The sequence below is a fragment of the Chlamydotis macqueenii genome, chromosome 1, assembly GCF_036417535.1.
Source record: "Chlamydotis macqueenii isolate bChlMac1 chromosome 1, bChlMac1.mat, whole genome shotgun sequence".
Classification (NCBI taxonomy): Eukaryota; Metazoa; Chordata; class Aves; order Otidiformes; family Otididae; genus Chlamydotis; species Chlamydotis macqueenii.
In genome coordinates, this window is record NC_141556.1 from 211489107 (window position 1) to 211516104 (window position 26998).

The 26998-nt window shown below is 44.6% G+C and overlaps 1 protein-coding gene across 2 annotated transcripts in view; it reads left to right on the plus strand.

Annotated features, from left to right (window-relative positions):
* The window catches only part of TENM4 (teneurin transmembrane protein 4), a 607238-nt gene that overhangs the window by 550516 nt on the left and 29724 nt on the right, over positions 1-26998 (plus strand). For both annotated transcript variants that reach the window (XM_086739706.1, XM_086739707.1), the window contains 3 exons: positions 8661-8815; positions 13360-14237; positions 25594-25766. In XM_086739706.1, the coding sequence (XP_086595832.1) occupies positions 8661-8815; positions 13360-14237; positions 25594-25766 (1206 nt within the window). The remainder of the gene's footprint in view (positions 1-8660; positions 8816-13359; positions 14238-25593; positions 25767-26998) is intronic.

Here is a 26998-nt window from a genome sequence, read left to right on the forward strand (position 1 = left end):
GCCATGCTCGACCTTGTGCTCACCAACAGGGAGGGACTGGTCGGGGATGTGAAACTAAAGGACAGCCTTGGCTGCAGCGACCATGACATGGTGGAGTTCAAGATCCACGGGGCAGCAAGGAAAATACATGGCAAGCTCTCTGCCCTAGACTTCAAGAAGGCGGACTTCAGCCTCTTCAGGGACCTGATGGGCCAAGTGCCATGGGAGGCGGCCCTGGAGGGAAGAGGGGCCCAGGAAAGTTGGTCCATATTCAAGGAACACCTCCTCCAAGCTCAGCAGAGGTGCATCCCGATGAAAAACAAGTCGGGCAAAAAGGCCAGGAGGCCGGCGTGGATGAGCAAGGAGCTCCTGGACCAACTGAAAGTGAAAAAGGAAGCCTATAGAGGGTGGAAGTGGGGACAGGTAGCCTGGGAGGACTACAAAGAGGCTGCGCGAGTGGCCAGGGATAAGGCAAGGAAGGCCAAAGCCCTGGCAGAACTGAATCTGGCCAGGGATATAAAATGTAACAGGAAGAGCTTTTATAGGTACGTAGGGGACAAAAGAAAGTCCAGGGTAAATGTAGGCCCCCTCCAGAAGGGAACGGGTGTCCTGGTTACCCAGGACATGGAGAAGGCTGAGGTTCTCAATGACTTTTTTGCCTCAGTCTTCACCGACAAGAGTTCCTGTCCCACCGCCCAAGCTGTAGAAGGTGGAGGCAGGGACTGCGAGAATGAAGAACTGCCCATTGTACTGGAAGAGCAGGTTCGGGATCATCTAAGGAACCTGAAGGTGCACAAGTCCATGGGTCCTGATGAGATCCATCCGCGGGTCCTGAGGGAACTGGCGGATGAAGTTGCCAAGCCACTGGCTATCGTATTTGAGAAGTCGTGGCGGTCTGGTGAGGTCCCCGATGACTGGAAGAGAGGGAACATAACCCAAATTTTTAAAAAGGGGAATAAGGAAGACCCAGGTAACTACAGGCCGGTCAGCCGCACCTCTGTGCCTGGCAAGGTCATGGAGCAGATTCTCCTGGAAACCATGCTAAGGCACATGGAGAGCAAGGAGGTGGTTGGTGACAGCCAACATGGCTTCACCAAGGGCAGATCGTGCCTGACCAATTTGGTGGCCTTCTATGACGGGGTGACGGCATCGGTGGACAAGGGACAAGCAACTGACATCATCTACCTGGACTTGTGCAAAGCTTTTGACACTGTCCCGCACGACATCCTTCTCTCTAAACTAGAGAGACATGGGTTTGATGGACGGACCACTCGGTGGATAAGGAGTTGGCTGGATGGCCGCACTCAGAGAGTGGTGGTCAACGGCTCAGTGTCCATGTGGAGACCGGTCACGAGTGGCGTCCCTCAGGGGTCCGTGCTGGGCCCGGCCCTGTTCAACATCTTTGTCGGCGACATGGACAGTGGGATGGAGTGCACCCTCAGCAAGTTCGCCGATGACACCAAGTTGTGTGGTGCCGTCAACACGCTGGAAGGGAGGGATGCCATCCAGAGGGACCTTGACAGGCTGGAGAGGTGGGCCCGTGCCAACCTCATGAAGTTCAACCAGGCCAAGTGCAAGGTCCTGCACCTGGGTCATGGCAATCCCAGGCACAAATCCAGGCTGGGGAAGAATGGATTGAGAGCAGCCCTGAGGAGAAGGACTTGGGAGCTGGTGAGCAGGCAATGCGCCCTTGCGGCCCAGAAGGCCAACCGCATCCTGGGCTTCATCAAGAGAAGCATGGCCAGCAGGTCGAGGGAGGTGATTCTCCCCCTCTACTCTGCCCTGGTGAGACCCCACCTGGAGTACTGTGTCCAGTTCTGGAGCCCCCAGCACAAGAAGGACATGGACCAGTTGGAGAAGGTCCAGAGGAGGGCCACGAAGATGATAAAAGGGCTGGAGCACCTCTCTTATGAGGACAGGCTGAGAGAGTTGGGGCTGTTCAGCCTGGAGAAGAGGAGGCTCCAGGGAGACCTGATAGCGGTCTTCCAGTACCGCAAGGGGGCCTGCAAGAAAGATGGGGAAAGGCTGTTTAGTAGGGCCTGTTGCGATAGGATGAGAGGTAATGGTTTTAAAATAGAGGGGGGTAGATTTAGATTAGAAATTAGGAAAAAATTTTTTACGATGCGAGTTATAGAACACTGGAACATGTTGCCCAGAAAGGTGGTGGAGGCCCCATCTCTGGAAACATTCAAGGCCAGGCTGAATGAGGCTCTGAGCAATCTGACCTAGTCAGGGATGTCCCTGCTCCTTGCAGGGGGGTTGGACTAGATGACCTTTGAAGGTCCCTTCCAACCCTAACCATTCTATGATTCTATGATTCTATGATTGTTGGCAATTCAAGCTCTCAGGAGGCTGTTCTTCTATCTCCATCATATAACAGCAAAATGCATGCATTCATTCCTCACAGCTCTAAAATTTCACGAAATAAAAGTAACTTGAGGATAAAAGGAAATAACACGAAGCAAAATGGCAACAAGAAAATAATAATCCAGAAAGCCCACGCTACCAGTGGAAGTTTCATAAACAGTATTCCCTAATCTGGTTCTGCAAAGTGTGCTGAGACAATAGCTTGGCAGGTGTGACTCACTTCCCATTCACCTCAATAAATGATTAACTGTAAAAACTCACACTGACAATGTGAGCATTGTTTATACCTTCACAGTGGTTCGTCCTAGCAGAAAAATCCAGCAAATGCTCTTCCGCCATGTGGTTGTATTTCATAATAGTTCAAAATAAAAATGATTTCTTGTAGAAGTCACCACGAGTCCTTATGTTACCCTCTGCTTCCCTGTCTTGGCAGGGAAATAAACACCCATAATTGAATGGTTGGAGGAAATTTGAAAACGATTCTGTAGCTATAGAGATATCAGCTGGACAGGGAAGGACTTGGAACGTTCAGTTCTTCACCACTCACTTCGTCACCACTGTTCATGGGACTCTACTTTTTAAGGCTAACGCTATTTTCTTGACTGCAAATAATTACTTAATGCAAAGTAGAATTTGTATATTTTAAGGACATCTTTGGACTTGTTCAAAAATTGTGAGGAAACAAGGTCTTGCCTCCAGTTCATGGTGTTTTAATTAGTTGATATTTGCAGCTTGCTGAAAAACACTGAGGGAATACACTGCTGCCAGATGAAAAACAGCAATTCATAAAGACTGGAGAATCAGTCATGAGGTGTCAACATCTACCTTTAGCCTCTTGGACCACTCAAGCATCAGGTCTAAGTAGGGTTTTTTTCTCTCTTCTCAGTGGAAATAAACTGGTGTCCTGAAGGTGGTTTGTTCTGTACCAGTGCATGTGTCCAAAGTAGGATGAACCATGTTCTGAGAGTGTCAATCTCCTCCTGGAGACGATAATGTGAAGGATGAGGTCCCTTCCTCAGCTAACCCCGTTCAGAGTGGTTAGGAACCAGTCTGATACTTCCAATTCATTTGCCACAGAGCACAGCAAAGCTTTCAGATGCTAATGAATTTCAATATATCCTTGCAAATTAAAGTGTTACCACTTTCTAATTATCATCTGCTAATAATGATCCTCTTCTACAAGCAAGCCAAAGAAAAATTAAAACTCCAGCTTATCAGAGCGTTTGTTTGCATCTGAGTACTCACCAGTGGTTCTCCTCGGGAAAATGTGGCAGAGAAATTACCAAGGAGCCTGCAATTAAGAGAGATTGCAGTGACAAGTCTGACACAATAGGAAGAAGGTTTCAGAAGCGACGTGGGGGGAAGGGGCCATCTCATTCATTTAGCACCACAAAACCAATGCAAAATGAAGTAATTAATTTGGGGACAGATTGCTTCCTTCACCGTGTCCTGCTGAATGTGTAAACAAAATCTCAGTTGTTCGCTAAGTGTTCATGAGTTCCACAGAATTAAAAGAAGAAACTCAAAGCTCCACAATCTGTTAACATTTTTATTGTTAAGTCATGATGTAAGGGCCATTTCAGGGAAGACCAGAGGCTGATTGAACAAAATATCCTGTCTCTTACTGTGGCCAGAACAGACAAGTAGGGAGAGGGGCAATGATAGAGTGGTCTTTCCGTGCTAACACTCCAGACTCTTGTCATTGACATGTAGGGAACTTTCTGAAGAGGTTGCACCTGGACCTGCACTTAGATGCCACCATCAATTGATCTAGAAACCTCCCTGAAAACCGAAGTTTGTCCTTCCAGGCACCTGGAAAAAAAAAAAAAATTCCACAATTTTTTTAGCCATAGCATGAAAAAAATGTGGTCTTTTTGAGGCCAGATCATTGTTTTCTGTTATTCTCTCTGTGGTTTTCCCAATCCATTCCTATCTTCTAGCTTCTTTCTTGACCACTGCAGAGCACAAAGCTGATCTTCGCAGAAAACTTTTCACAGGGATTCTGAAATCTTTCTCCTGTGAGCTGTTTTGCAGCTTGTCATTGCGTATGGGTAGTTAGGCTTACTCCTTCCCCTGTGGATTCCTCTGTACTTATTGACATTGATTTTCATCTGCCATTTTATCACTGTCATTCAGCATCCAGCCAGACAAGAAAGCTCCAATCTGGATTCCTTTAGCACCTATTTTTTTTACTTAAAAGGGGTTTTTTTCCCCCCTTTTCTTTTCTTCCTAAGTAGAGCTACATGGGCAATGCAATCACTTCTAGCAGTTTGTCTTCTAGAACAAACCCACCATGTCCCGGTAGCTATTTCCGGCGTAATGTTGTGCTGTCACCTCCTCACGCTACAAGGTCCTAACATTTCAAGCAAATGTCATCGTATCACAACCTTCTATCAGCAGAACTCACTGGTGTGATGCACGTGGTGCGACAAGCCCTCGCTTCTTGTGGGATCTCCGACTATCCAAGAGGAGCCAGCATGATTTCATAACATGTATTTCATATCTCAGAGCTTAAAGTTTGGATCTGCAACGCTACCTGGGTAGTGGCAGCAGATGTTTTCTCTCAGTAACTGTGAGATTGAATTTCGAGCTGTGTGCTGAAAATCTTTAATTCCCTTATGTTCCTATGGAAACATGAGAGGAGCCTTCTGCCAAAGCACGCCAAGGCCTTTGGCTTTACATGCGTAACATGTGAATTACCCGTTTCTGTGCCCATTTCCAGGAGCCAGCTCCCAGCGCTGGATCTGTGCCATTATCAGAAAGGAAACACAGAAAGGTCCAATCTGACCTCTGCAATCTGCTGCAAAGAAACTGTGAGATGCTTCTCTCCCTCTCCGCAGAAGTCATCCATCCCAAGACGCTTGATTGGAGAGCAGGCCCCCCCTCTGTAATTAGATATGATTCCAAGACAATCGGCTAAAGTCAGGAAAGGGATTGGAGCAGTTGCTGTCTGAGAGGCATGTGAAAATGGGAATTTAGGGCTTTGACAGCCTGAAAACTCTGTTACCCTGCAGAACATCCTAGGAAATGCAAGGCAGTTGGGATTGCTTAGCCTCGGTGAAAGAGGGATAAGCAGAGGGGTGCTCTGTGATAAGGACACATGCACATGCCGTTGCCCTGGAGCAGGGTGATAAGTGGTAACTTTGCCATCCCACTTTAACTTATTCGGGTGTGCAAGCTCTTTGTCTAAGCTGGAATGCAAAATAAAGTTGTGCTCTATCAACGGATCAGAGCTGGCTTGAGAGCCACAGTGCGTACAGGTTGTTATTACTGTAACTGGTTAATCAGACCAGCCATCAGACCCCAGCGCTGAACACTGCGAGCGGCTGTCAGCACACACTGCTGATAAGTCCAATCCAATCCATATGGAACTAGCTAGGAGAGGAAATTCTGCCTCATTTAAAATCACATTATCCAGCCTGCCACCCTTCGCTGGCTTTTGGCCTGTCACACAGCCTAATGGACAGGCGCCCTGAAAAATACTCGTCGTGAACCTGGGAATGGGTAAGAGCCTCTTGTGTTTGACAAAAGCCAATTAAGATCAACTAAACCTTCTATCATGCCTCTTCTGAAAAAGCATGTCTACTACATCGCTTAAAGAGCACAGATGTATCCCTGGCTGTCAAGCAAACACCGAAAAATACTAAAGAACTTGCCACTTGCTGGGCAAAATAATTAAAGGAGCAGTAACTTTCAACAGCAGATGCCAGCAGCAGGTGACATGTGCCAGTATCCTGGATGACTCATTGGACAGGGCGCCAACTGGGGCACAATGCTGGCAGATCTCATGGCAGGTAAAGACATGTTCCAGAAAGCCACGGATGCCGGTGTGATACTGATGCTTATACTGTCCGATCCCTCGGCAGCTTTTGACGAAGCGCTAAGATACAACTGATGTGTTTATATTGTATAGGGAGAATGAATGGCCACCACTGCTGTGCCTTCTCCCGTAGCATTCAGATGTGCAACAGGTGCCTACCCCTCCTCTTTGGGGTTCTTGTTTCGTGGTCCTGCAAAGATCAGTCCTATCGTGGCATAAATTAAACACAGGTGTTGGAATGTAGGACTAGAAGCAATCTTTTGGGTCATTTAGTCCTGTCATCCATTATTTTAGCAATCTTGTCATATAATCCCCTCCAAAATTAATGAACTTCATATTAAAAGCAGCAAGCAATTTTTTTCCTCACTGCCCTGGAGGCTATTCTGAAACTTCACTGCTCTGATGGTCAGATACCCAATCCAGGTCAAAATGATGCCCTTCAGACAGGGAGATGCTGTGAAGAACTAAGGAAAATGCTGGTTTTACCTCCTAGCAAAAAAAAATACGCAGTTCCCGTTCAACTTGGTGATATGAAACATCAGTTCCCTGACTCCTAATTGACTTTGGATCAACAGGTTGCAACCTCGTCTGAATCCCTTCCTTTACCTCAGCTCAACGGAGAAGTTTGTTCTTTCTCTCAAACAATGACTTAGTCCTGAGGTTTTCCTGCCGTTACTTCCAGGCTAGATTGTCTTCTGTGGATTTCTGTATGACCAAATATGATGTTTTTTCCACGTATCATCCAGCTCTGTGGCCTCCAGCCCATGCAATAGTTACAGTGCTGGCTGAAGGCCATGATTTTAATTGCCAAAGCAATCAGGGGATTAGTCCCTGCTACGTGAAAGCCTAAAATTTTTCATCTGTGAACTGCTGCGTCTGTACTTCACAGCATAGCTCACAGTGGATGAAGACTGAGGGTAAATGTTTCAAACAAGGGGATCTGGCTGTAAAACAGGATTTTGGAGAAACACAAGATCAGATCACTTCTCAGAAACATTCTCAAAGCTTTCTATCTGAAACAGATTTTCCATCATTTCTGTCACCATGATGCCAGCCAAAAAAAAAAACATTGTAGTGAGGATTCATCTCAGTAACTTTATCTGTCTGCAGGGTAAATGTTTCCTTTGGAGATGTTTGCTGCAGTCTCCTTTTATAGTCAATGGGGAGGAAAAGGTGTTTCTAGAAGGATTCATCTCATCTCTTATGGATATCTGCTTTAGGGTGATATGAATTGCACCCTAAAATAAGATATTTCTCTCCACTGACTGGAAAAGCTCCAGATACTTGCTTGGATGCACAATGAAAATGTCTGCTTTTTGCCAAGTGATTGCTTCCCCACTAGAGAAAAAAAAACAAACGAGAAGATCCCGATATTCATATATTCCAAGCAGAATTTTCACTTGCATAGAAAAGAGCATTACAGGCTTCTACATTCATTTACTGTTCCTTTACATTCTTTGAGTGTCTTGAAGACACTCAAATATTATGCTGAGCAGCATCCTCCCTCCGTAGGGTAGATGAGATGGATGACCCTGTTAGTATCTGTGGAGTTATTTTTAATTTATACTCGCATAAAAGAGAGGTGAATGAGGCCCTTAACTTCTTATTCCTGCCTTAGCTGTGGACTTTCTCTGTGACCTTGTGAAAATTGCTTTATCTGTTGTTTTCCCGATATGTAAAATCAAGATGATCACACTCACAGAATGCTATGAGGTCTAATTAGTGAGTGTAAAGCACCATGAAATGCTCTGATGGAAGATACGGAGTATAGCTAGCCTGGGATAAAGAGGAGTAAAGGAGGTTGTGCTAACACAACAAATACTTGAGAAATGATGCTTCGGGGGCAATGAAATGGCGCATATCTGCAGGTGAGGAAACGAGAATCAGCAGCCTGTAACTGTTGGTGGCAGACCTCAAATCCGCTGACGGGAGTATGCGTACAAAGGAGGTTTGGACAATGTTTAGAAACAGGTGGAATACTATAGATTAGTAGGATTATCCTAGGAAAAAACCCTTCCATATTTACCCATCTGGAATTTCACTGACCTGATGGATCTTTCACAGCTTTTCTCATCACCATTTCTGAAAGATTCACCAGTGTAACATTTTTATGTGCATGGCTAGATATTCAAACCATGAGCAACTCCACCGTGTTTCTGAACATGCAAGACACATAGTTACTAGAAAACCTTCTTTCAGTGGTTCACTGAATGCCATGCCCTTTTCCAGAAGGAATCAGGGATTCCTAAATTGCATCATGTGCCCATTGGAAGTGCCTGCAGTAGAATGGTGCCGGTTCAAAGCTCCTGATAACCAGGACTCCTGCATGTCCAACTCTCATCTCATCCCTTTTGAATGCCGTAACATATATTGCTCCCAACCAAACCAGACATCTTACTCTTGTATGAGCGTCAAACCAGATATCATCTTCCATCCATCTCATAATTGTCAGGTTGCTGTTCCTTTCTGACTATCTTGCTTTTTCCCTCCCCAGGCATCACCGTGGACAAGTTTGGGCTGATTTACTTTGTGGATGGCACTATGATCAGGCGGATTGATCAGAATGGGATCATCTCAACTGTGCTGGGTTCCAATGATTTGACATCTGCTCGGCCGCTCAGCTGTGACTCGGTCATGGACATTTCTCAGGTAAGGTGATGTTTCGCTTGGGTTTCTACAGAATAGAAGCCTATGCCTTAACCCTGTCTGCATGTCTGTGTGGCTCCCCAGGTTTGACAAAGAGGTAAGGACTCAAGGAGAATTACAACTCTACATATTCTGTGGTATGAAAATTACTGAGTTAAAAAGAACGATCCTATAAAGACTGAAGGAAAGGGCCTAACTGACCTAACTCAGACATTTCTGGGGAGAGAGCTTTTAAAGACACCCCAGCCACAGAAGAGACTTTTCGGAACTCCCAATCAGCTAGGAGACACAGATTCCTGGGAAGCCAGGGCTCATTAGGTTCATCTCCCAAGAAACTAGACACTTTAAACTAAAAAGACCAGGCAGCAGCACTCATTTTGGTAGGGCTGTGTGCCATGCTCTGTTATAACAACTTAGCTAACCACGGGTTTTTTTCTTTGCTTCCCTCCATCCTAATTTGACCCAGCACAATTTTAGACCTGAATCAAATTAACATCTAGGAAATACTGATTGGAGGCTGTGGTGCCAAAATTAGCAACAGCAGGAAAACAAGAATCTTGAATTGCATCAGATTGCAAATTGGTTGCAGCTACCATCATGCTGGGCTTTTAAGTCCTGCTGCTTAAAGGTGGAAAGAGAAAAAAAAAAATCAAGAAGAGAGAGAAAAAGAAATCTCAGTTTGATGATTGCTGTACTTCTGGATGGCACAGAAGAGAAATCTGTTACAGCCCAGTACTCGACTTTTTGGGGCATTGGCCAACCTGTGAAATTGTGCCAGTTTAGAGGTAGTGTCCTTTGAAACCTTTGTGCAACGTGTTGTTTGCCTGGCTCCAGGAATGTTGCCCTTTCCTATGAAAATATAGATCATAGCTGGAGGGCTAAGTGCTAAGTGTTATTCAGCCACAATAGATGCCAGTGGGGTTTCCTTTTTGTAACTACCTAGATAATTTCCGTGCTCCCATATGGGATCTGTTCTTCTTGGTTTTCCCTCTAATTTGAGAAGATTATTCTTGCTTCTTTGCAACTGCTTCCCACTGTCTGCAATTTATGAACAAGCTGAAATTATGAGTTTAAAAGCTCTCATGCCTTCTATAGAAGCAAATTTTGCTGGTTAAAGGCCATCTTGCAGTATGTTTCTCATCTTACAGGCATAGCTTTTTCTTTATCTGAATTTCAGGGGCAGTTCCCACACAGCCATTGTGGATTCAGGCTTTAAAAATTATTTTCTTGCAGCTTATGTGGCTTATATGTATACTAATGTCATGTTTGAACACTTCTGAGGTAAGCTAAAATATATCAGCTGAAGACTCTTTCTTTCCCTTCATAAAATGACAGGAGCCATTTTTAGATTAACCTGTGCTGTGATGGGCAGATTAACCCCTACAGTTCCAGACAAACACACCAAAGACAAGTTTAATTTAAAAACAAAAAAAAAAATCAACAAATCCACTCAAATCAGGCCAAAAAAAACCCAACAACAACAAAAAAAAAACCAGTTTGGGAAGCAGCTTTTCATCATTTACAGTAGCTAGAAGGGTCTGTTCTGTCAGGTCTCTGAGACTCCCTGGGACACGAAGACATGAAATATTTAGCTGCTGATGTTGACAAGGAATGCTTTTTAAGAAATTGAAAATTCCCTTGTCAGTTCAGAATAAACTCTGCTCTTGATGCTAACTCAAGGCTGCGGAGCTTAAAGACCACTGGAAGGGATGGAGGCATGTATTATTAAAGAGAAAGCCACAGGCTATAATGTTTTACTACAGGAAGGGTTAAAATAGGGCAAGAACTGAGAAAAGGAAGGAGATTTTGCAAACAGAGAACCAGACTAGGTAGAACTGAGCACACTGCTTAGCCATGAAAATGAGCTTCACAGGCCCAGCCCTTAGAAAGCACAATGAATCAAATACCTCATGTCTAATGCTCTTTAACCAAAAATAAAAAAAAAAAAAAAAGAATGTTGAAAAGGGATTTAAACATGAACAGAAGCATCAAAAGTAAGGCATAGCTGTGGCAGAAATGTTCAACTACAGGCTTTAAAAATATTAATCTCCTGTGTGCTTCTAGGTCTTACCTGTCTCTTCTTGTTCTTGGTTTTAAATAAAACCACACTGAGAGATGACCTGCTGGACTTGAGTCTGGTGGCATCTTGTCCTCCTCCTTCCAATAAGATTGCCACCTTACAGATGCAAAATACCCTCACAAACCGTCACCTCAGACAAATGAGAAGAAGCAGCAACTGAGATGGATGGTGGGAGAGGAAGGTTTGAAACAAAGAAACAAGGGCCATAAGCCTGTTGCTCTGTGTCATGCTACCCTACAGCACACTTGAAGTCTTACAGAGATGAGCCAGGAGCTCCTGAGGTAATAGGAACCAGCAGGGATACACCAGTGAAATACCTCAAAGGAATTAAAGGGTGTTCCTCTAAGAAGGTAACATGGCCAACAGCCCAGCTGAAGTGCCTCTACCCCAATGCACGCAGCATGGGCAACAAACAGGAGGAGCTGGAAGCCACAATGCTGCTAGAAAGCTACAACCTAGTTGCCATTGCGGAAACTTGGTGGGATGAATCCCATGACTGGAGTGCAGCTATCGATGGCTACAGGCTGTTCAGAAGGGACAGGTGAGGAAGGAGGGGTGGAGGTGTTGCCCTCTACATCAAGAAATGGACAGAGTGTGAAGAGCTGCCTCTGAAGAACACCCTCGAGAAGGTTGAAATCTTACAAGTAAGAATTAGAGACCAATGCAACAAAGGGAACTTTGTGGTTCTGTGTCTACTACAGGCCACTTGATCAAGGGGAGCCTATCGACAAAGCCTTCTTACGCCAGCTACAGGAGGCCTCATGCTCACAGGTTTTCATCCTGCTTGGGGGCTTCAGCCACCCCAACATCTGCTGGAAAAGTAGCAGAGCAAGAGCTGTAGGCAATTCAGGAAACTCCTGGAGTGTAGTAAGGATAAATTCTTAATCCAGGTAAAAGACAGCCCTACCAGAAAGGATGCAATACTGGACATGATGGTCATCAACGCAAGTGAGCTAATAAGTGAAATCAAGACTGGAGGCAGCCTGAGCTGCAGTAATCACAGACTGGTGGAGTTTTCAGCCCAGAGAGATATGGGTCAGGCAAATAGTTAAGAGAGGACCCTGTATGCTAGGAAAGCAAACTTTCAGATGTTCAAGGAATTCGTCAATAGTATCTCCTAGGAAACTGCCCTCAGAGATAAGGGAGCAGAACAGAGCTGGCAGATCTTTAAGGACACTTTCCATAGAGTGCAAGAGCTCTCAATCCCCAGGTTTAAGAAATGAGGCAAGGAAGGCAAGAGACCAGCATGGCTGAGTCAAGACCTGCTGGTCAAACTAAAGGGGGGTGAAGGGAGTGAGAGCAGCCCGGCCAAGAAGAATTTGGGTGTGGTACTGGAAATGTGCACTCACAGCCCAGAAAGTCAACCATATCCTGAGCTGCATCAAAAGAAGCACAGCCAGTAGGTTGAGGGAGGTGATTCTCCCCCTCTACTCTGCTCTGGAGAGATACCACCTGCAGCACTGCATCCAGCTCTGGAGCCCCCAACATCAGAAGGCGTGGACCAGTTGGAGAGAGTCCAGAGGAGGCCACGCAGATTTTTTTTTTAAAAAAAAAACAGTATCTGGCACAAGTAGAGCTAGAAATTGAGACTTTCTAGTGCTACTGATTTGTGGTGTTACCAATCGCTGTTTCAGTTTACTTGTGTATGTGGATTATCAGTGTAGAACTGTGATGTGTCACTATTACTTGAACCTATTCATCCATTATGCTAAAAAAAAAAAAAGTGAAAACCTCTGTGAAGACAGAAGTATTTCATTCCATGAATTGAAATTGCCTCAATTCTTGTGAATTGCTGTTTTGTATTTTTGCAGTGTCAGGCAGAAAATAGGTGGCTATAACTTATATATACGCACATGCTGACTCAGCTGACAGTTTGGTGTCTATCTCTCCTTGTCATTTACCCAGAGGAGCTGGGCCACTTGTCTGGAAAATCCTTTAATAAAAGGATCATTGTTTTATTTGACTGATTCACAGCACTTCACACAACAAACTTCCCAGTCCTGGGAATCAGATCCAGGCTCTGTCAACTCAAGGCACGTAGCATGGCTTGGAGAGGGGAAATCCCACTTGAATCTTTGGATTTTCTTGTTTTGCATTCCCTGGGCACTGAAGCCCCTTCCCGCAGCCCCTGACACAAAGGTGGAGAAGCAGAGAGAAGCCATGGTCCAGAGCAAGAGCTGAGGATGGTCTACCTCTGCCCATCAGCTTGCTCCCACCACAGCTGCAATGCAGAATGTGGGTGTCCACATGTGTCTCCCTCATGTGATAGGGAGCTAAGCCTCCTCATTCACATCAAAATTGTGTCCTCTATGGCCAGCATATCAAGTGGTAATAATTAGTTGTCTTTCTTTTACCCTATCTTCCTTTAATTCATGTTGAAACGTCCTTATTGCGATTAATTTATAGCAATCATGCAATTAAAAGAGGTCTTGCTGTAATAATTTCCTTGTGTTGTTTTACCATTAAGGTTCGTCTAGAATGGCCCACGGATCTGGCAGTCAATCCGATGGATAATTCGCTCTACGTCCTCGACAACAACGTTGTGTTACAGATATCTGAGAACCACCAAGTGCGCATCGTGGCAGGGAGGCCCATGCATTGCCAGGTGCCGGGCATGGATCACTTTCTCCTTAGCAAGGTGGCAATCCATGCCACACTGGAGTCTGCTACCGCCCTGGCCGTCTCGCATAACGGGGTCCTGTATATTGCTGAGACCGACGAGAAAAAGATCAACCGCATCAGGCAGGTCACCACCAATGGAGAGATTTCTCTTGTTGCTGGTGCACCAAGCAGCTGTGACTGCAAGAACGATGCCAACTGTGACTGCTTCTCAGGGGACGATGGCTATGCCAAGGATGCCAAACTCAACGCGCCATCCTCCCTTGCAGTGTGTGCAGATGGGGAGCTGTATGTCGCTGATCTTGGAAACATCCGAATCCGATTTATTCGGAAAAACAAACCATTCCTCAACACGCAAAATATGTATGAGTTGTCCTCACCCATAGACCAGGAACTCTATTTGTTTGACACCAGTGGTAAGCACCTTTATACTCAGAGCCTTACCACTGGAGATTATCTTTACAATTTTACTTATTCTGGAGATGGAGATATAACATTGATCACTGACAATAATGGCAACTTGGTCAATATCCGAAGAGATTCCACAGGGATGCCCCTCTGGCTGGTGGTGCCTGATGGCCAAGTCTACTGGGTGACAATTGGTACCAACAGCGCGCTCAAGAGTGTAACAACACAGGGGCACGAAGTGGCCATGATGACGTACCACGGCAACTCTGGCCTCCTTGCCACTAAAAGCAATGAAAATGGTTGGACAACGTTTTATGAGTAAGTATATTGTGCTGCTGACTTCATTCTGTGTTTTCTGAACCATGCAGGGTTGAGAGAATTTAATTGCCTGGACAGAACTATTGTCCAAATAAAATGATTGGAACGGAGAATATCAGATAACACACAAACACTTCGTACTAGACGTGAATGCATTAGCGTTTGAATAAGCTCCCTCTACCAAGTCAAGAGTCAGACAGAATTTCTGCTGAGTTTTTCTAAATCACCTAAGTAATTTGGACACCTGGTTCTCCTTAACTGTAGTCGGGACTGAGGATTTAGGCTGCGTGTCAGAGAATTTTGCTTGGCTTTGAAAGCCTTGGAAGTGTGAAAGTTCCATCAGATCCTCTTTTTCGCAGCTTCTCACCTACTTCCTAAGCTGCAGTGTCTTTTTTGAGCTTGCCTGAAATGACTGATGTAGAATGAGAAGTGGCAATGACTAATGACAGCTTGTTCAGAAAACGCTTCTGTAATTAATGGACTACTTGGTTTCTATTGTTGTAATTGGCCTCGCTAAGCTTTAAAAAAGGTCTCGGAACTGTTCAAGACCATCCCTGCCCCAAATAATTTTTTTGAGCGGAGAGAAGACAGAATGCATTGAAAAACCCAGAGATGGCAGTGGCTTGGATATTTGTATTTTTGTATTACTGTTAGCAATTCCCTGCTTATAAATACCATGAAGAGAACACACTTCTGATACCAAACGGGACAAAGATAGATAGCTGAAGGAAGGACACCTAGAAGGATGGTCTGCAAATTCATCCTGCTGTTGAGAACCCTTTGCTCTCCTTCTTCTTTCGTTTCATTTTTATTTTCAAGTCTAGCCTCTTTGAAATGCTCCTTTTAGTGCATAATTTCCCATATGGTTTGAATGGTTACACGGAGGCGTTCAGCCACCATAATAACAGACCCATTGTAAGAGTCCGATTTGGCTAGAATAGGCGGTTCCTGAGATTACAAAGAAAAAAAAAACTGTAAAAAAAAAAAAAAAAGTCTCAGGGAAGGAAAGCTAGCTAAACTCACGTATTTATGTGTTAGACATACAGCTGCTTTGCTTCTTTCTTTAAAATGTTCCAGGCCCAGTTTCAAATTTCTTTGCTTCGTACTCACTCTTACTGCCTCAAAAAAAACCTGATGGAAACTCTGTGATGAATCTTTTGAAAGGTTCTTTGCATGCCGTCAATGTTCTGCTTGCAATTACTACAGCAATATTCCTCAGTGAATCACAGTTAATACCCTTCCATCTCTTACATGGAATTTGCTTGAGGGAGGCTTTAGAGAGGAAAGATAGGGTGTTTTTCTCTACGGGACTGGAAGCCGGCTATGTTGTCGGGACCATTGTGCTAAATCAAGGAGGTATTTTCTGTTTGCAAAGAACCCAGTAGTTCCTGTGCTTGAAAACAGATGTAGCCATGGACGGTAAAGCAAACTAAACATTACAGCTAATAATGGTCAGATTTATTCCTCAAACATATTCTTTTATTTTAAAGCGTGCCTGAAAATATAAAGGAGATAAAATGAGACAGAAGCTAAAATCCAACTTGCTTGGTGGATATATTTATAACAGTGATCCATTATTTCTTGCTATCCAACAAAATAGAACATTTGTGAAAGTCATCATTCTGGCCCTTTTATGCACTTCAGAAGAGTCATAAGAAAGCTTTTTAGAGCTAAATGGAAGACAGTATTCTCCGGTGGTTAGACTATGGAAATCTTGACTAGAGCAAGTCAGCACTATATGATAGCGCAGCATCACTGAAAATAGAACTGGGAATGTGTCTTCAGAGATATCTCATCCAAACCTGTGATCAGCTATTTCTATTTAACTGTTCCTGACAGATTCTGATGCAACTTTATACAACTGGAGGGTAAAAGTCTATATCTGAATTAGTTACCTCAGCCTCTCTTTATAGGCAACGGAGAGAAACGGGCTTTTTGAAGGTGAGTTTCTTATGAGTTACGTCAGGTATCTGCTTTAGGATGAGATGAGATGAGTTGTATTCTGGAAATGTCTCTGTAAAGGTAGTCTAGAATGATTCGCTCAGATACAGATGTTTACATTTCAGATGTCCACAATTTGGTCAAATGGATCCTGTCAAAGTCATCTAAGTATTCATAAATATTGCTAGTGATAACATTTTATTTACCTATCTTATTGTTAATGTTAGAAAGCTTTTTTATAGGTTCAGTCTAAATCTTCCTTGCTTGAATTGGAGACAGTCACTCTTCATCCTATCTTATCCTAGCCTAGCCTAGCCAGCCTATCTGGTCCGGTCCGGTCCGGTCCTATCCTATCCTATCCTATCCTATCCTATCCTATCCTATCCTATCCTATCCTATCCTATCCTATCCTATCCTAACCTGTTCTAGGGACTTGGAAAGTAGATTGGTCTGCTCTCCTTCTCATCTGTTAAAGCTACATAACAAATGGCTCAAGAGCTTGCTCTGTGATAGATCTCAAAAGATAATCCGCAATAAGGAATGACCCAACAGGGTTGTTTTGGGAGAACTGGCAGGGATTGATTCTACGCAGGTTTTGCATGCATAATCTGGGAAAAGATATAAAACCAGAACTGATAAAATGAGATCAGCAAATAAAGGTGAGATACTTAGATTACTTGATAAAGTAGGTTTTGTTTAAACGAAATACATCCTTACACAGTCTAATGCCAGGATACACATGAAATAGGTCAAATCTAAAGACTGAGGCTGAGCAACATCTCATAGGTTGTAGGGAGCAAAGGATCAAGTCATCCAGTGTGATCTCTCTGCGTAATCCCATCGCAAATCTGTCTAACTTGTTGCTTGGATGGACAAGCAAAATGAAGATGTTTACTCATCCCACTCTGCTTGTAGCAGGTAGTAGGAAGCTGATTTTGTCCATCTACAGCAGTGATGTGACTAATACTCTCAGTTCTGATATTTGCAGTTTGTGAAGGACAGCAAAAGTTGAAGGCTGTGCAGAAAAACACTACAAAAGTGCATTTGTGGGGAGAAAGCACTTTATGCTGGAGAACTGTCCTGGTTTCGGCAGGGATGGAGTTAATTTTCCTCTCAGTAGCTGGAGTGGTTTGGATTTTGTGTGTGAAGAATGTTGATAAACACCCTGATGATACCAGTTGTTGTGAATGAGACCAAGGACACCATCCTGCTTTCCAAGTCTCGCTAATTTGCAGATGCAGGGAGCTGGGAGAAAGACAGACAGAATAATTGACCCAAACTGGCCAAAGAGAGTATTCCATGCCATAAACGTCATGCTCAGTATATAAGTGGGGGCAGGCCAGGGCGGGTATCTGCCTTCCTGGCATCCATCTCTCTCTCTCGTTTTGCTGGCATCGTTCCCTCTACCTTGCTGGCTCCCTTTTGCTCCTTTGCTTGCCACTCAGTTTTGTTTCCGTGGTCGCTGCTCGGGACGGGCTGTATCGGTCATTGGGACATCGGGTGGTGAGAAAACATATATTGTTCACTTTGTATATTTTAATATCCTTATATTAATTTATTATTGTAGTTTTCTCTTGTTATTTTAGTAAATTGTCTTCATCTCAACCCACGAGTTCTCCTTCCTTCCCAATTCTCTCCCCCATTCCGCTGGGGAGGGGGAGGGGGAGCAAGAAACTGTGTGGTAATTAGGGCTAAACCATCACAAGAACTAAGATTACTTGATCTATTTATCTTAACATGAAGAAGACTGGGGAGTGTCTAGATCACAGCATGTCAGCACAAAACTATCACCTACAGAAGGATTCGGTCTAGCAGAGAAAGGCTTGAAAAGGGTAAAGGGCTGGAAAGCAAAGCTAGCGACATTCAAGTTGAGTTGACAGGAAGCTGTGATTTTATAAGGCTGAGATTACCTAACTGGTAGAGCGACCAATCATGAGAAGCAGTATATTCTCCGTTTCTTGGTATCTTAGATCATCACTCTGGATGCCTTTCTTAAGATATATTTTCACCAGACAGAAGATTTGCGTGAGTCAAACACGAACTGCAGGGATGAGTACAGGCATGTCAGGATGAAATCTAAATTCCTTGGTATCCAAGAAGTCAAAGAAGATGGTGTAAACCAAATCAACATTCAATACCATCAGGTTATTGGTTTCTGTATCAGGAAATTTACATTGGGGAAGTTTAAGTGATTTAGAGAAATCATGAAAGAAAAGTGATGTTGCAAGAGTGACAACACTACGTGTGTATCTGTCCAGCATCTCTGGTTCTCCTTCAGTTGTGGCTCTTACCAGGGCATTTCTCAGCCTTTTTCATAAGGCTGCAAAGAGCTGTGACACATTTATTTACTGAAAGAGTGGTCAGGCACTGGAACAGGCTGCCCAGGGCAGTGGTGGAGTCACCATCCCTGGAGGTGTTCAAAGAACATGTAGACATGGCACTCCGGGACATGGTTTAGTGGGCATGGTGGTCTTAGGTTGATGGTTGGACTTGATGATCTTGGAGGTCTTTTCCAACCTTAAAGATTCTATGATTCTATATGGACACATTGGCGTGACTTTGCAGAGGAGAGAAGGAGGCAGGATACGTTGACGCATCCCTAGAGGTCTGTCTCCAGGGCACACCAGGTAATCCAAGTCCTCCAAGGATTCGGACTGGGCTGGCACATTGGCTCTTCATTTCTCTAGGGGAAGGAGACAGGTGCTGTCTTCAGGTAGTGACAGACTTGCTCACAGCACTTACAGCTCTTGCTTTCACACATCCTACACGAAAGCCTCCTGTAACAATCCTGCTTTATTGGATTTAGCACTGAGGGAGGTTCAGTATATAATGGTGTGTAGTTTCCCTTTCTTTTGAGAGTGAAACTCAGCTCCCTGCAGTAATTAGCCTGTCCCCAAAGGCCTATCTAGGACTTCTTTGATGGTTTTAGCATTATATAGACCTTCTCTGCCTCTGCAGAGGGCTTGACATTCGCTGTCAATTAATGCAATGCAGCTCAGCTTGTCCAGTAACTGGATTAAAGCCATGCTCTCCCATTGAACCTGTGACAGTGATAATCAGCAGCAAAGGAAGCTGCTCTGGAAACTCTGCCAGAGGAAGGGCTTCTTGTTTTTCAGCTCCTCAAGTCAAATACAAAGGATGCTATATGACTACTTGCTTCTCTGTTGCTGCTGCTTTTTCACTTGACCTGAAAAAAAATTGCTACCAGCCTTTACAAAGTTTCTTAGCAGAGCTCTGAGACAAAGTCAAACCTTCTACGCATTGTTTAGCCCAGATGAGGCTCTTTTGCTTAGGTCCTTTGTGTGCCCAATTAGTTTCAAAGGTCACCTCCTCCCATACACGATGAAATACTTACACATCACTGCAGCCAGAAATTGAAAATCTTTTCATGGACTGCCCAAGAATTGGCTCACAGCTGCCTGGAGGGCGAAGGGTATCGTGGAGCCAGATCTCCAGATGGGCAGTAAGAGGGGCTTTGTCCCATAACGTAGGATGTTGGTTTACAGAGAACCAAACTCTGCCAAATCTCACACGCTGTAACGGGTGGAAGGTAGGAGCCAGCTGGACTGAGCATGCAGGAGGACCTTGGATGGCTTCCCAGAGACCCCCAGGACTCAGCAGAGGTCCTACTCCAGCACCAGCAGTGTTTGATGCCCTGGACAATTCCCGGATCTGGGCAACTGGGGTACCAGTTGCTGACTGGGCGTCATGGTCAGCATCTGCCCCACAGTAAGGGAAGTAGACTCAGTTTGCCTTGTAGTTGGCATAAAGGCTTTGCAATTTTTTCTCTCTTAGCCAAAACCAGAGATAAATAACAGTTAGTACGCTTGGAGGAGCAGCCACCTCTTGACTCAGAGAAAAGCTAGCTTCCTGCATTAATAACATCCCTTTATCACCTGATGATATCTCAGGTCATACACTGAGTTTTATGGGATTTGGTGATGTCCTTGGTTTAGAGTAGTTCAAGCGAGGGTCTCTTTCTGCTCCCGCAGCAAACTGGAGTATGAGAAACATCTTTGACTTTTGCTCTCCCTCCTCTTTTAGCAAGATTTCTTTGCTCCACAATTTTTTCATGATAAAATAATTAGATTCTCATCATTGTTCCTCTGAGGAAGTTACAGTGAAACTCTGGTAAGTTCTTTGATAAAACAGTATTTCTCCAGTACTCTCACCAAGTCATGAGGTCGTGTTTTGAGCCATTGGCCTGGTCTGAAATGAGTGCTTGGTGTCAGAGTTTAGTTGAGAACCAGGGGAATTATGAGTATCATAAAAGCTAGAAAGAGAGAGAGATCTTCCTCTTCTCATTTGGGCTGTCAGAAAATTCTGCAGACAGTGGCTGCAACCTGGTCTTGTGTCATCGGGGAGAGCGCTTGCCTTCATACATATTTGAGTAGTATTGGTTTGCCTGTTACAGATTTATTTTTAATGTTGTGTTTAATGTTGTTTGGAAAATTGTGAAGAGGCGAGCTTGTTCAGAGGTGGCGGGTGCATGTCCGTATAATCACACACAAAATACAGTTTGCAAAGCCCGTTAGGAGACTTCGGCGCTAAATGCAATATTATTATGGGGAATTTTTTTCCAATCTATTTGACTTGTAGTTTTAAAAGGCTGATGAAATGTGAAAAAGCTAAAATAAGGAAAGCCAGAGACTGGGGCAAGGAATTGATTTCTGAATAGATGGTACTTAGGATGCTCTCTTTAATTCCCAAGGCCCAGGTCTCTACACAATGGTAATATGATAAATGAAAGCTCTGAATGTTTACAAGCTAACAATTAGGCCTCATAAACACCAAATACCATTTTAATTCTGTGCATTGAACCTTAGCTAAATACGTTTCCAATTGGGAATGGATGGCGACGGCTTCCTTCGCTGGCCTAATAATTGTCGCTGTAATTGTGCGCGCCGAGTCTTTGCGGCGGGTTTGAATGGGAGGCGGCAGCTGTGTTAGCAGGTGATGAATTCATTGCTCGGAGTGGCTCCCATGTTTCAGTATTTCCTTCATTCTGGTGCTTTCAGAGCGTTTGGAGAACACGAGAGTCCTAGGCTGCGACGAAAACTGGCCCAGCCTTAAATCCTGAGACTGGAAACAGGCCTAGGCAGCTTACCTGCAAAATGAGGTGATTAGGAGAGATTTATGTTACTGGAAATGCCAAGGCACACCTGCAGCTACAGAAGAGCCAGTTGCTTGGCCTTTGTCTCCAAGCTGAGGATGTGCCGTACAAGTGCCTTTATAGGGCTGAAAGCAGAGGTAGAAGGAACCAACTCGTTTAACACATTTAATTTTTTTTAAGCACATTATCTGTTTGGAATGTTGAAGCCTTCAAGCTAATGCATCCTGAGAGACTGTGGGTATGTGATAGATGATATTCGGTATGTGCTGTGTGATCTAATGCGAGGGAAAAGGGGAGAATGCTCCCGTCCTGAGCGAAACAGAAAAGAGAAAAGGAACTGCTTGCCAAGAGGAAAGTGCTCTGTGTGTCCGTGCTAACCAGCTTCCAGCACCTCCTTTTGCATTGCCACCGCAGTGCGAAAAGGAGTTTTCGTCTGGACGTGTTTTACACGTCATCTGCCACCAATTAAAAATAATAATAAAAATGGGAACCGTCTAATTGTGGTACCTTCTCACATTTCTCCCGTTATAAGGCATGAGCTCCCTGCAGCTGCAAATAGGTGAGCTGTCACCCCCAAAGTCAGTGCTTGGAAGGTCCCCACCTCGCTCCTGGGCAGACACGCAAATGCAGAAAACACAGATGGTCCAGGTTGCTTCTGACGGAGGCTAACGGGGTGACTAAGGAGGTGCCAAAAGTCTAATGTAGACGTGCAGACATCTTAAACCAATTCCAGCACACCATTCCAGGCTGTTCTGGCCCAAAACGAGCCTTGCTTCTCAGGGCCCAAAGTCCCAGATGGAAGTCCTTGCCCTTGGTGAAGTTGTCCGCTGTAGCGTGAGTTTTGTACAGCTGTAAAAATGTAACCGTGTAAATGATGTCTATTGTACTTAGTCATTGTGACTTAAAAAGAAAAATGCATGCACAGAGGTCTAGGCACCATCAGAGTCTTTCCTGCTCTTTTTTTTTTTGGCGATTTTAACCCATTGTGCACAGGCAGAGATTATGGATGTATTTGTCCCTTTGCATGTTTGCAATTATTACGGATTTGCCCAGTGGAGAGGTGCAGGATTGTAAGGATGCTGGCAGCTGGATGTCCAGGAATAGAATTTAAGGAGCTGGGTGTCTGAAGCTGCTTGGGGCTGTTAAACTGAGTATCCACAGGTTTTTGAGGCTCTATTTGGAGCACGTAAGTAGGACTTGTGTGGAGTATAGGTTTTGTGCTGACTCTCAGCATCATGCTAAGTGTCGTCCAATTAGGATAAACCATATGACTCACAGGAGGTTGCCTCAGCACTTACATGACTTAGCAGCCACATCCCTCACATGAACAAGCTCTCTGCCCCTATCCTGGCTTCTGCTCTCCTTCTTCCCCTCATCTGCAGACCTGCTTCCCTTCACGCTCACACCTGTGTTACGCCAAACTCATGCCCTTGACTTCACAGCAGTACATCTAGATTTGTGCCATGATTTTTAGGAGGCTTAACTTCAGGAGCAGCTCATTTTGTGAAATTTAAGTAGAGCAATATAAATAAATCCCTTACAGTTGCTAATGCCACTGAGCCAGAGGCGCCAAATTCAGATCTATCGTCCTTAAAATTTGGAGCATTTGAGTTCTGAATCTACCTTTGCAGTTCAGACTGGTTTTTATGCAGTAGTATTGATGCTGTGGTAGAAAGAATTCGAGGTGTTAGCAATAACAATGTTTTCCCTGCTCAAGATAGAAACTAAATCATGTCCCTTGTGTCCTGTCTCAGCAGATGGGGTAAAGATATTCCCTGTGATGTTTTCAGTTTAAGGCTCACATACTGTTTTAGGAGGAGATGTGCAGATGACTGCACAATCAAAACACACACCTCTGTGCAAACAAGACAGCCGCTAACACAGGGCAAAGCGTTCGGTACGGAGCGCGCTTTAGTTCTGGCTCTTGCAAGGAGATTCAGTTCAGATCCAAGCTGTGCGCTGCTAGCTGCTTGCAAAAACTTTACCTGGTCTCTGCCAAGCTCCTGCAATGCACTCCCGAATTCATCCCTTTCTTTTATTCTTCTTTTCCATTTCACAAGTGACTGGTTGATCGCCAAGATCTTGAAGGGAAAGGGCAAGGCTGCACCGTCCCCCATGCGTGGGTAATCCCATGACTGATGGAGGGCCAAATGCTTTCTTCTACCTTCCTACCTCCCTCTCTGCCCAGTTGGCAAGAAAAGCCCCATGTGATGTTGTGTGCAAACCTAAGGGCTGGAGAGACTTGCGATGAACTCACTTTACACTAAATATTAATCTTGGACGAAAATCACCTTTTCAACCAGCCCTTCCTCATGCTGTCACTGCCAGCATATTGTCAAAAGCAAAGTACTGGCACTGTGTACAAATCTAGGGAAAAAAGAATAGCAGAGGAGACAAATTTATTTTTTCTGTATAGTGTAGAGTCAGTCTGATGACTGTTTCTAGGTCTCTCATGGGCTGCAGTTCAAGACTTTTTCTTTCTTTTATTTTCTTTTCTTCTCTTTTCTTTTCTTTTCTTTTCTTTTCTTTTCTTTTCTTTTTTCTTTTTCTTTTTCTTTTTCTTTTTCTTTTTCTTTTTCTTTTTCTTTTTCTTTTTCTTTTTCTCTCCGAACCTCTCCTCAACCATCTGCTCCCTCCAAGATCTGATCAAGTGCACCCAGACCCTCTCTAACACCTGTCACCTATGCTTAAAAGCATTGCGCAGTGGAGTTTCCAGCAATCCATCTGTTCCTCTGCTAGGAGCAACCATGGGCCAGGAAAATGTTCTCCAGTTTCTGACCTGAATCTCCCTTGTTTCAGTTCAAGCCGATTGCTTTTTGTCACATCCTTAGTATTCATGATGAACAATTAATTATAATCCTCTTCAGAGCAACAGTTGACAGGGCGGAATGCTCCTTCTTCCTTGCTTCCTCTCTTCTAAATCAGCTAATTTCTTCTGGCATTGCCTCTTAGGTCATGTTTTCTAAGCTTGTTATCCTTAATGTAACATTTACATTACTTTATCATTCTGAGGAATGGTGTCCTTCACTGGAAACCATGCTCCATCAAAGGCTCACCACTGGCTATTGCAGGAGAACAAGTCCTCTTTGCTCACCCACCATTCACTTTGCATCCCTGAGTGATATATTTTCTTAATATGATGTTATTTGTCACATAAATCGTTCTTAAGTGATATGTGGGCAGGACTTGAAAAAAGTCAAATGTTTATCACTGTTTGCTTTTGCTGGAATTTTTCTACTGTTTCTCCCTGACTAGTTAAATATCCCTTCCCTGAAGGTCCATCTCATCAGGAGGTCCAACAGCTCTCTAGACATGATCCAGTAGAGCTTCCTGCTGCTCTCCATTTCAGTCTGCAGTAGCCTCGCTGCAAAGGACCCTTCCCAACCCTCTGCTCTTAGCTCAGCCTGTGACGCAAGGGCACCCTTTCTGAAATGCTGGAATGGGAGGCAGGATGGTGTCTTTGCTCCATCAACTCAGGAGGCCTCTAGGCACAGGTGTCTGCTTTTCCTTTTATCAAAAACAACACCCTAGCTTGTTAACTGCTGTGAGACCTGCAGGTATGTAACTTATTTCATCTGGGTCCTGGTACACAGGTGTCCACATCACAGAAATCTTCCCAGATGGTGCTTATGTTGACTCCCTCACTGGAAAAGCCAAGGACTCAGTAGGGGTGAAAACTGAACTGCTTTTGTACATTTTTAAATCGGTCTTTCCAGATGGTCCTAGGAACAGTAAAAGGTAGACGCAGGGGTCTCATCTGTGCTCAGGGCTCTACAACGTGTTCACAAAGGACAGTTCTCTACCTGATGTGGCCAGTCTGCTTCTTACTGCTAATATTAGCTTTTAAAATAAGATAGGAAAAAAAAAAAAAAAAGAAAAAAAATTACTGAAGAGCTCAGGACTCAAGCAGACAAAACAGTTGGTGGCTTTCAGAAACTCATAGTTCTGCTAGACAGGGTGCATGGGCCCGTGCTTTTCCACAAGTCACAGCATAGTGGATGGGAAATAAAGTTTCTCTTGTAAACAAGAAGCGTAATGCAGGTGGTAAGCATCGAAAAAAAATGTTGTTCAAATACAGGCTAATAGTTATTTAGTCATTCTCTGTTCTTTGCTTGATTTTCTTCAGCTAAAAGCTGTGATTTTCTTCTCATGAAGCCAAAAAAGTCAAGACAGTCTGACAGACTGACAGTGCATTTTCATCTGGGAAAAATCTGGGTGAAGACTTCAAGACTTGGTCTCTGCTTTATAGAATAATTCTTGTATCCCACTCCTCTGTTGACTTCACTCTGTCCTCCCTTTCAGGTATGACAGCTTTGGGCGCCTGACCAATGTGACCTTCCCTACTGGCCAAGTGAGCAGCTTTCGCAGCGATACCGACAGCTCCGTGCATGTCCAGGTGGAAACCTCCAGCAAGGACGATGTTACCATAACAACCAATTTGTCAGCATCGGGAGCCTTCTACACCCTCCTCCAAGGTGAGTTTGGCCGCTGTCCTCTCCCAGCCTAGCTGCACACAACGGATTATCCGTCAGGAAACAGGCATCGTCTTGATAATCCCAACACCAAACATCACCTGCATCCTCAGCGCCCCAGAGCTCCCCGCACGCTGGTACAGACGCACACTCACACCTACTTAGCCACGTTCCCTAGTGCCATGGTTGCTCTGCAGCTGTTTTCTGCTTCATTTCCAGCCAGTCCCCTTGCCGTGCAGCCCTTACGCAGCACAGTCCTCCATCATCATTACCGTTATTGTTACAACAAAAAGGGTTGCATAAATCTAGCCACGCTTCCAGCTGACCCCTTTGCTTCATCCTCTTAAGTGGCTTCCAGCTTCACAGTTACTCTCCTCCTGGAACAGGCTTCCAGCTGGTTGCTGAAGCTTTCTCTGATTCTTTGTTCACTGGGTGTTTAAACATTCACGAGGCAGCATCCGGAAAAAAATGACCATCCCTGTCCCCAAAAGGTGTGGAGACGCACAAAGGAGGATGGAGAGGTGGGCCAGCCAGGGTAGGACTGGTGGGACCAGTTTGTGGCTGTTGGAAACGAGCACAGTTCTGCTGGTGTTGGTAAGGTGGGGAAGTGGAGGATTGATGAGGTGCAGGAAAAGGTGATGAAGTGGGAAAGAAAAGAGGAACAAACAGCAGGGGAGCACTGTGCTGACATACTGGTAGGGGCAGAAATTGTAGTGCACAAACCACACCAACCTGGATCACCAAGTTCTGAAAGCTGAAGCCCCCGTAGGGTCAGGGTGAGCTATCACTCCTGTTCCCTGGGGCTTGGAGAAAGGGAAGGAACTTTCAGCCTCTTTGTTTCCCGCACTCCTCAGTTCTCGTTCACTCTTAGTCTATGCCTGATGACAATGGGGTGTCAAACATCATTCCCCCTTGTGAGGAACAAAGTCCTCCAAGCGAGACCAACAGCTTCCAGAGTCACATTTGTTCTTACATCTCTGGGACACACATTTCCCTCCCCCTCCCCGTAATAACAGCAAGTTTTCCTAAAAGAAAGTGCCTGCTATGACTGAACACTGCTTTTCCTGCCTCCGGAGAGGACGGCTGAGAGCACACCAGCCCCTTCAAGCCATACTCACTGTTCCTGTAAGGAGTGACACAATGACTTTCTTATTCTCTACTTCAGCCTGCAAAGCAGACCCATCCCATTGCATTAAGACACCAGGTTGGCTTCACCTCAAGAGCCTAATTAAGCA